This window comes from Impatiens glandulifera, chromosome 5 (genome assembly GCF_907164915.1).
Source record: "Impatiens glandulifera chromosome 5, dImpGla2.1, whole genome shotgun sequence".
In the NCBI taxonomy this organism is placed as follows: Eukaryota; Viridiplantae; Streptophyta; class Magnoliopsida; order Ericales; family Balsaminaceae; genus Impatiens; species Impatiens glandulifera.
Window position 1 is genome coordinate 7,747,474 of NC_061866.1, and position 11,406 is coordinate 7,758,879.

The 11,406-nt window shown below is 25.7% G+C and overlaps 1 protein-coding gene across 1 annotated transcript; it reads left to right on the plus strand.

Moving 5' to 3' along the window:
• The first annotated feature begins 5,123 nt into the window (after positions 1-5,123).
• On the plus strand, positions 5,124-11,150 carry LOC124940380 (solanesyl-diphosphate synthase 1, mitochondrial-like). Its single transcript, XM_047480894.1, has 10 exons — positions 5,124-5,153; positions 5,943-6,014; positions 6,747-6,884; positions 7,011-7,097; positions 8,088-8,159; positions 8,243-8,328; positions 9,546-9,678; positions 9,862-9,951; positions 10,594-10,692; positions 10,971-11,150. Exons 1-10 carry the CDS (start codon positions 5,139-5,141, stop codon positions 11,148-11,150), a joined length of 972 nt encoding a protein of 323 aa, XP_047336850.1. The 5' UTR covers positions 5,124-5,138.
• Positions 11,151-11,406: the final 256 nt, after the last annotated feature.

Below are 11,406 nucleotides of genomic sequence, written 5' to 3' on the forward strand. Positions count from 1 at the left end.
TGATAATTTAAAACTACTTAAATTAATACTTCTTGAATATTTTGTTATGTTCAATATATTTTGAAGATATATATATTTTTACTGCCACATTAATCTATTTAATTACACCACTGTCACTATAGTAGTCCAAATGATAAGAGTCGTCTTAAAAGATAAAAAGATTACGAGATCGATTTCATCTGAAATCGTTTTGAATTTAAACGGGGTCATGGACATGGGATGTCATACTAGTTCTCCTTTAATTCTCAAAAATAAAATTTATTTAATTATATTTATAATTAGTTTGGTTACATTAAGTTATATATATATCAGTTTTGTTTTGGGTTATTCGAGTTACTCAATTCGGATTTTTCGAATATTTATTTTTTTTAAAAAATCCGAATTCGATTTTATTCGAATTCAATCAGATATTCGGTTCAAACTAAATATTAAACACACTAAACAATTGTACTATTTATTACAATAATTGCACTTGTATTTCTACCAACAAATTTTAGAGTTTATAGTCTTATAGATTTGGAAGAATTAACAACTTACTTAATTTAATATATAATTAAATATATGATTATTTAACTATATCTAATAAAATATATAATATATAATAAAATATATAATATATAATATATAATAAAATATATAATATATCATAAAATATATAATGAAAATAAATAATAATAATAATAAATGAATTCGGTTTTCAGTTTAGTTTTGAGTTGAAATCCCAACTTGAAAATCAAATCGAAAACCGTATTTAAATTTAAATTGGTTTAAAATTTTATTCGAAAACCGAAAATGAAATTTAAATCAGTCAGATATTTGGTTTAGACCAAATATTGAACACTCCTACACAATTGTATTATTTTATTACAATTGCATTTACATTTTTTTTACATATAAACAAATTTTAAGATTTATAGTCTTATAAATGTTTATAAATGTGAAAAGTTAACAACTTATCTAATTTAATATATAATAAAATATATAATTATTTAATTCTATCTAATAAATATATAATATATAATAAGATAAATAATAAAAAAATGATTCGGTTTTCGGTTTGATTTTCGAGTTGAAACTCCAACTCAAAAACAAAACTGTATTTGAATTTGAATTGATTTAGAACGAAATTCAAAAACCAAAAATAAAATTCGAATGGGATGATTTCAAATTCAATCTAAGATATTGTACATCCTAATCTTACTCATAAACAATGAGCCATTAATGTTGACTTATTTTTACCTAAGCTGAAAGCTTTACAATAAAAAAAAAATTATCTTGTGAGTTTAGAGTCCAGATACTTCAAGCATAAATTTAAAAATAAAAAAGAAAAGAAAAGAAAAAAAGTTCAGGTCATATATAATTATTAAAATTTAATTATCTTAATATCGTGGGTGGGTCAATATCGTAATCTTTTATCCATACCGAAAATCGTATCGAAAATTTTGGTTTAGAAAAAATCATACAGTTAACGTACCATTATTTCGATATACCAAAATCTCGATATTATACCAGTAAAATATGTGGCGGATCTATGATACGGCTTCCCACCCCGAAATTATTTTTTTACGGTAGAGATGTGACATAACCTTATAATTTTTTATTTTTCTTATTTAATTTAATATTTACTTTTTTTTAATATTGACAAAATATACCTTTATCCCCTCATTTATTCATAATGTACCTATTAATTTGTTAAGCACGTACTAAATTTTCTTCGTAAATATTGTCCTATTAATTTGTTGAGCACGTACTAAATTTTTTTCGAGCACATTCCAACTCGAATAGAAATATTGACAGTATACCGTAATTTCGATACGAGGTTGACATCATATCGTTAACAATTTTCATACAAATTCAAAATTCTGCTATCTCAATCAATTTCGTTGATTTTTTTTCATTACTAACCTAGAGTCCTTTAAAAACATACTCATTTATTTATTAAATTTTAATAATAATAATAATAATAAAATAAGAGAATATGATTTAAACTTAAAAGTTTGAGTTATAAGTTTTTTAAACTGTATTATAATCACTTTGATTGATGGGAGTTTCTCATATATTTTCTTTTTAAGAATAGACTAGAAAAATAAATTTAATTTTACTGAACATTTTCTAATTTTATAAAAGTGTGTCCGTATATATATATTTCATTATGCATTGAAAATTATTCATAATTATAAATTTAATAATGATCTATTTTAATAAAAATAAAAACAAAATAAAACCCATGGCATAGGCATAGTAATATTTTTTTCCTTTTGGATTATGTGATCGTTCTTTTTTAAAGAAAAACTTATAGACTTGCATACATATATAACTTTCGAACCGTAAGTTTTGACTTCTATTACTAAAAATGTTTATATATTTAACTTGTTCTTCATATCACCAAACTTATTATTATTATTTTCTATCTTCTTTTCTTCGTTCATGCATCTAACTTTTTCTTAAATTTGTTTTTTCATTGAACAATAGTTTTGCAAATTAAAGGGTGTCATACATGTCTTTAAATATTAGGAACCATTCTACTATTAATACATAAAAAAATATTTAAAATATTATCGATAGTCAATCTCAATTATCAAACGATCGAAATCACACACTTTGACAATAGACTCATAGAGATCATCTACATCAATAAGAATTATAGAGTGATTGCTAACTTTTTATGTAGTATAAATTCATTTCAATGTTAACAAATACAATTTTTTAAAAATTTAATGCAATATAATATATATATATATAAATATATATTTAAATGATAGTAGTTTAAACATAATAACAAAAACAATACAAAACTCGAATATTTAACTAGTCACCAAACAAACCCAAAACATAATGAGATTAACCAATTGAACGTAACAATGAAAACATAAAATGTTCACTAACGAAAAAAAAAACATATACACTGACATTAACGAGCCCAAATATATTTTAAAAAAATCAATTATTTCACCTACCGTCTGCACATGTGGTTTTTCAGAAGAGATCTCCCTTATCGTCGTCAAGAGCGGAGCTGAGATTTAGAATCTACTCGGGCTAAAAGGATAATAATATTAAGCAACCAAACAAAATATACCTAGTTTACTATCACCAGTGTCGGCCCTGAGATTTGGGCTGCCCCAGCCTCGGGTAAAAAAAAGATCGAAAATATTGTTGCCCTAAGTCTATTTTAAAATTGATTAAAAAATAGCTTTTAATGAGATTTGAACCGACGATCAACTAAATATTTTAAATACTTATCTTTCACCACTAAGTTACAACACTTTTGTTTAAAATAATAATAAATTTAATAAAAATATCTTACTAATTTTAATAATTGGGTTGCCCTGGGAAGTGGGCTGTCCTAGCCCAAGGGCTTGCTGGGCTTACCTCAGGGCCGGTCCTGACTGTCACTAATTCTCTTTAGCTACGAGAAAACTTTCAATAATTACGGTGTTTTCCGTCGTTATTGTCATTTATACACAAAATATTTTAGGCTACAATCCGGGTATGCTTGTACATAAATCCTCCTTAACAATAGCGTTGTTGAGTAAACACATTGGTCGACCCCTTACGTACTGAATGTTGGTCGACCCTGATTACTGAATGTTCTACGGTTCCTTTTGAGCCAAATAATCCATAAAAAAATAATCGGGATAGAAACTCATCGACTAAACTCAATCGAGTTCACAATTTTTATTCAACAATCTCAACAACCGACGATTGACTCGGGCATCACCTATTTAGACTAATTTTTTTCTTTTATATCCCTCTTTCATCTATTATTATATATAAACTTGATATAAATTAATTATTGTTAATATCTCTAATAAGGAAAAATAACTCATGATTGAAAAGGTTTTGAGTGTGATCCAAAATAATATAGAGCAATACAAATTCAAGCACTTCGATCTGATTTTTTCAAAAGTCAAATAAATGACCTTTTTGACCCGGAACACAAGCTTTGTGCAGGTCAAAACACCACCAAAAGTCGGGCATTTGCGCTAACATGGAGATCCCATATTCAATCATTAAATTAGCCTATCTGATCGATCTTTTCTCGACATCTAAATTTATGTGCTGTTATTTCAATTAGCTAAAAAAAAGTAAAATTATTAGTAGTGTTAGTAAATCTAATTATTATTTTTGCAAGTAATCTATTTATTCATTTGCTGGAATTTATCTATCGAGTTGTTTATGAAAAACTAACAAAGTGTGAAGCTGAAAAACAATATATTATACTAATGAAAAGAGTCCGTAGCTTAAAAGGAGGTGACATTAGATAGACGGATCATGTTACTTCATTAATTAACGTCTTCTATTTTTAGCTAAATTGTTGCTTCATTAATTAATGTCTTGTGTTTTTAGCTAAATTGTTGCTTCATTAATTAAGAAGAAGAAGCAATTTCAAGTACTAAATGGGTTTCTCGACCATCTTAATTCTTGACCGATCAGAATTAGGGCTTTTGGGTTGGTTTTCGGTAAGATAAAACATAATACCAATTAATTGTATTTATTGTTATTTTTTAATTCTTTTTTCATGGTATGTTTATTATCAAATATAATGAAAAAATAATTGATTTAAAGATGTGGTATTGGCTAGGGTTTCAAGAAGTAGATTGAATCACCATGAACTCATCTGTAGATAAGCAACATTACCAGGTATTGATTTCTTGCAATAAAGTCTCCTCCTCTAAGGTACTAAACCATATCTTATTATAAATATTAGGTTCAATAAAATAAAGAAATTATCATCTCACTTTTTAAATAAATTCTTCTATCTATTCTATCGGATTCTGCTGGTTATGTAGGAACAATCTGACCATTTTTCGCTGGTTGAGAATGAATTGTCCACTATTTCGGATAAGATACAATCTATGGTAGTTACCGAGGTATATTTTATAACAAAAAGTTATTTTTACATTCTAAATTTTTGTATGGCTCAATTTACTTTTTGAACTTGTGAAGATGTATGTACATGTAGTTGTTAGTTTAAAATAAATATAATTATTTTTTTAACAAACAATTCTTTTAATTAATCGGATCTAACCCACTAAAATTATCTATTGTATTGGATTATGCTGGTTATGTAGGAGCAATCTGATCCTTTTTCGCTTGTTGAGAATGAATTGTCTGCTATTTCGGATAGGATACGATCTATGGTAGTTACCGAGGTATGATTTTATAGCAAAAAGTTAATTCTGTATTCTAAAATTTGGTATGGCTCAATTTAATTTATGAACTTGTGAAAATGTATAGTTGTTAGTTTACAATCAATATAATTATTTTTTTAATTAACAAAGATAAAATTCGATGTTTCATCTTATAAAAAAAATTCTTATTTTATTTATAAATTTTCGATTTCTCAATTCCTTTAATCGATATATTTAGTTTTATAATGTTTTTTTAATCATTTTCTAATTGATTGTAATTATTTAAAAATCTTGTTTTTACTTTTATATTCAAAATAACTTTAATAAAATACAAAGAAAGTTTTTTTTAAATATCAATTAGATCAAAACCAAAGTTTTTATATCAAATTTTTAGTCATATAAATGTAATTAATTAGAAAAAATAAAAGATAAATAAATCATTTGAATTGGATAAATGAGGAAATAAGAAAAATGAAGAAAGTTTGAATAGATAGTATCAATTAATTTCAAATTAAACAAGTTTCTCTTTTGAGAAATGGATTGACGTGACATATGCTTATCTTCTCATTTTTTTTTTCGAATTTATTTTTGAGTATTTACGAGCTTAATAACATATTGAGTAACTTTTTTTTCATGTCATGTTTTGTTGTTGTGTTTAATTTTTTTTAATATATTTATATAGAACATTTGAAAATAATAATAATAATAAATAAAATAAGTTTCTCTTTTTCTAATTGATGCAAACGCTTGGAGCAAGAAGCTTTGATTCTTTCCATTACTAAAAACAAAAATCTATCTTAATGAATGCAGGTTCCAAAACTTGCTTCTGCCGTTGAATATTTCTTCAAGATTGGTGTGGAAGGAAAGAGGCTTAGACCTACTGTGAGTTGCATTTTTTTTAGTTTAGTCATGCATCTGAGGACTGATCATAATCAGGGATAACAATGATTATCCGAAAATATGATACGATGGGTATATTCTTCGGATAGAATTGGAGATGAATAAATCAAATTAGGGTTGGAGATAGAGAGTAAAACTGAAAAATCTACCTCGTTTGGGTTGAGAATGAGTAGTGGTTGATAACCTACCCCAAAATCCATACCTAGTTCATATATAAAAATAGCTCAAGTATATATTAAAATTATCTTATTCAATGTTTAAAACATTTTTATTACCCACATTTCTTTAGATCTCTAATTTCAACTTTAGCCGTAGCTTGCCAAAAGTGTGAAAGATCTTTTTATTTCTTTTTTCAAATTGACAAATTGCATAAAAAAAAACAAGGTTAGTGTGAGAAAGCAGAATAACAGGTATTTGGGTAGTCATCGTAGATCAGATACCCAAGTTATCAGGTTAAGAATGAATCTGAGTCGAATTAAAATGGAATCGGGATGGATAACTATATTGAATTTCGAGATGTTACGTAACATTATATAAAACATATTTTTAAGCTCACACTTTCATGTTCTTCTTTTTAAAATGCTACAATTTTAACAATTTGTTCATAAGAATATATTGTTTTCTTGCCATATTCCACTTAAGAGAATAGAGAGTCTCTCAATTTCTATAATTTTCAACAAGTTTGGTCTTGCATCTTTATTTTTTGTCATTCAGGTTTTGTTGTTGATGTTAAGAGCTTTGAACATTCAAATACCTCAACAAACTTCTAACGTAATTGGCGATGCTAATTTAATGGAACTTTGTGGTAGACAAAATCGAAATCGTATTGCTGAGATCGTGGAAATGATACATGTAGGTTTTATTTACCTTGTTTTACTTTTCTATGACTTGATTATATTGCATTTTCCAACATGTTCTTGACATTTGAATTTTTTTGGAAAGGATTTGATCTCCATTAATGATAATATTTTGTGTTAGGTTGCAAGTCTTTTACATGATGATGTATTGGATAACGCTGAGACAAGGCGTGGTATCGCATCCTTAAACAATGTAATGGGGAACAAGGTTAGATTTTTGCTTTTTTATGGCTATCATGAAATGATTAATAATGTCCTATACTAATTTCATTTTTTTGTTTATTTGATAATACAAAAACTTGTTGATACATTTTATTTTATGTTATGGATGATGTTTCAATTTAATTTTTAAATTTTATGATTTTATAATTTAAATTTAACGATTGTGATTATATATAAACTCTTAAACTAGTTAAATTTTTACTGTTTTAATTTTATAATATTAAGAATTTACGAGTTTATAAATTATTAATATTTTACAAGTTCATAAATTATTTCAATTTTATACGATTTAAAATTTTTGACATTAAAAGTTTTAAAAAATTTTAAATTATTTTGATTTTACGATTTTATATATTAAACCGAATTTATATTAATTCAAAACAACAAATATTACTTATTTAAATAAATAAACGTAATTAACTTCGTAATTATAACTCCTTTTAATGTCATTTATTTATTCTAATTTCTTTTAATTAATTCAATTAAAATCTCAAACTAACTCTTAAAACTTATGCTTTTACAATTTTAAAGTAATTAAAAATTCTCTTTGTAGATGAATTCTTAAATTAGCTACACTTTAACTATTTTAAATATAAAATATTAAGATTTGATGAGTTTATAAATTATTTCTATTTTATATGATTTTATAATATTAAAATTTTAAAAGGTTATAAATTATTTCGATTTTATATAATTTTACTAAGATAAAATGAATTTATATATTAAAAACAAAAAATATGTATTCAAATAAATGAACTCAATTAATTAATTTTGTATTATAACTCAATTTAGTGTAATTTGTTTATTATTATTTTTCAAATTAATTTTATATTTAATTATATATATTAAATAAAATTTTACGATTTAACTCTATCTTTAGAATTTATAAATACGATGTTGACTATTTATTGTTAAATTTGTTTGGACATAGAATTTGCGGGATTTAACACAGATTTGTTACTCATTTATAATGCAGATATCTGTATTAGCTGGAGATTTCTTGTTATCAAGAGCAATTGTGGCACTTGCTTCTTTGAATAACAATGAGGTAAGAACACCTTAAATTTAGGAATCATTGTTCATGCAATTTCTAAATTGTTGAACAAATTAAGTATGCATTTATTTGTGTAGGTTGTCTCTATAATATCGGCAGTTCTAGAGCATTTGGTCACCGGGGAGACCATGCAAATGACAGCCACATCTGATCAACGTTGTAGGTACGTATATGACTCGATAAAAAAAAATCTTCTTCAAAAGTATATTGTTACGAATTTATGATGACTTTTACTTCTCTTGTAAAGATCGAATTACTACTTTCAAATAACTTTTGCTACACTTCTTTCAATGGTTCTAAATCTCTAACAAAATATCACCAAAAACTTGTTAGATATTTAGTGATGATATATATAATATATGGGCAACAGTAACATTCAATCTCTTAATGGTTACTTGAAATGATAATTATACTATATTATCTATTAAATTCTATATATATTCTAACCTTTTTTTAAAATAATAATAGTTATATTAGTTGTGATTAAGCTCACCCAAAAGAAATTCAAGACTAGGTTTACTCCAATTTTAAATTGGTCTATAGTTTAGCTTAGTTGATTACTTATCTTTTATATAAGCTTAATAATTATACAGCAAGGGTTAAAACTTTAAAAACAATTTAATTTATTAAAAAATTTATTTGACCCTAGGACGAGGTGTAGTAACAATTGTAATGAATTTTTATTTTATCATAATTCTTTTTAGTGGCCCAATATGAAGACTCAAATTTATTAGCAGGAGGACATTAGGTTTTTTATTTTATTTTAATTTTTTATATGAGTCTCCACTTTAAGATAAAATATATATTATAAAATATTTTATCATGTTAATAATTTTTTTAAAAATTTATTATATTTTGACATTATTTAAATAGTTTAAATATTTATTATTTTAATTTAAGAGTTTATATTATTTAAGAAAATATATATTATTAAATAAAAATAATTTATTAAAAATATATTGAAATTACAAAATCCGTCAATTAAAATAATAAAAACTTCAGTTTCAAGTTAATATATAAAAGATGAATAGAAATGTACAAGTTGAAAGTCCAGTTTTCAAACAATTTTGATAGGCAAGACCAATTTTTGTAAGGATTGGATTAGGTTTAAGTCTAGTAAAAAAAATTAGTACCTACCATATTTTTGTATCTTTAAATAATAATAATAATAATAATAATAATTTTGTATTAGGTTAACCTATGTCCTCTATGATCATTTGTTTAATTCTCCTAAAGTAGATTCTTTTATGGAATTTTTTTCTACATTAATTTTATGTCCCCATCACAACTTTAGAATCTGATTCATCAACTATACTTGAATGTTGATTTTAATGTTATTTTGCCCGAGAGTTATTCTGAACCAATATTTCTTATATGCAGCATGGAATATTATATGGAAAAAACATACTATAAGACTGCATCACTTATTTCAAACAGCTGCAAGGCAATTGCCCTTCTTGCTGGACAAACTACACAAGTTTCCACTATGGCTTTTGAGTATGGTAAAAATCTGGTAAGAAGTACTTTCAATTCAATTCTTATGTTTAGAGAAATCACAGAATTGCAATTTCGAACCGAAAAATATGATAATGTATATAAACTGGTTTCCAATTTCAAATCAAAGATAGCCTCAAGGAATAGATGTTTTTGTGATATGCTCTTCTTTGATAAGTGATAACCCATCATCTTTTCACAGGGATTGGCATTTCAGTTGATCGATGATGTTCTTGATTTCACAGGAACATCAACTTCCCTTGGAAAGGGTTCTTTGACAGACATTCATCAAGTAAGAACTTATATAGTTTAATCATATGATTTTGTTCTTCTTTTGAAATTTGGATTTTTTTTTTTAACATTATATAAAATTGATTCAAGGCATTCAACATATGGCTCAAATAGTTAATTAGGATTGAAAGAATATAAAATTATTTTAAGACCAGTTGCTTTTAGGTTCAAACTTGGGTAATTTTCATTAAATGTGGTTAGAAATTTGAATTGTGAGACTTAAACTATCACAATTAAAATAGTATTACTATCGCTCATTATTTTCATTTTCTTAATTAATTGATCACATTTGTAAATATCATTTTATTTATAGACGTAAAAGTTAGTTAGAAACAAAAATGATACGTTATGATAAAAATTAAGATAATTGAAGTTTTGTCAATTTAGAACATTAAATGATTAAAATTATGATAGTTCCAACCATATATAATACAATTTAAAGTTTGAAAGTTTGAGTCTTATTTAATAAAAGCGATCCAAGTTCGAACATTATAAATAACAATCGCGACATTGTTTTATTGATAATGATGTTTTTTTAAACATTTGGTATAAACATTATTTTCTTCATGATCCATATTATTTTTGTCATGATCATTATATAGATCAAATTATTGACATGGTATGAACAAATTAATTTTCACAGGGAATTGTGACAGCTCCAATACTATTTGCTATAGAAGAGTTTCCCCAGCTACATGAAGTTGTCTATAGGGGACTTAAAAATCCTGCAGATATTGAACTTGTAAGTATTTGACTCATAACTTCATTTGCTTGTCCATTTTTGCTTTTCATGAGTAACCGTCAATAAATTTTATAAAAATCATATTCCACTTTAAGGCATTTCGTTGCACTTAAATTACCCTCGTGATACCATTTGGATCCGCATACATACAAAATGGTGTTTCGCATAAATAACATTTTTAGGCATATAAGAAAATGAAAATTGAGTTATTTCATTATGTTGAGCTTTTTTATATTGGATATGTCAATACTCTACTAAGTTTTTTTTTACAAAATCAGGCTCTTGAATACCTTGGAAAGAGTAGAGGAATTCAGAGAACAATAGAATTAGCGAAGAATCATGCGGTTCTTGCATCGGCTGCAATAAATTCATTTCCAGAGAGCAATGATGAAGATGTGTTGAGATCGAGACAGGCACTCGTAGATCTTACTCACAGAGTCATTACGAGAACCAAGTGAATGGAGTTCTTCCTTATTGCTATTTACGTTTACTCTACTTGTTTTTTCTACTTGAAATCCTTTGTGTGGTTAAAGGATGGAATTTCCTTTTGATCTCTTTCTTATACCTACGTACAATGGTATTTTATTTTCTATGTTTTTATTCTACTGCTAATAATTGACTCAAGTTTGATCCTGCTTTGGCTCTCATAGTGGTGCATGATTTGAAGATTGACGTGTTTTCTCAAGAATGTATACATTCAATTGGTATAGTAGT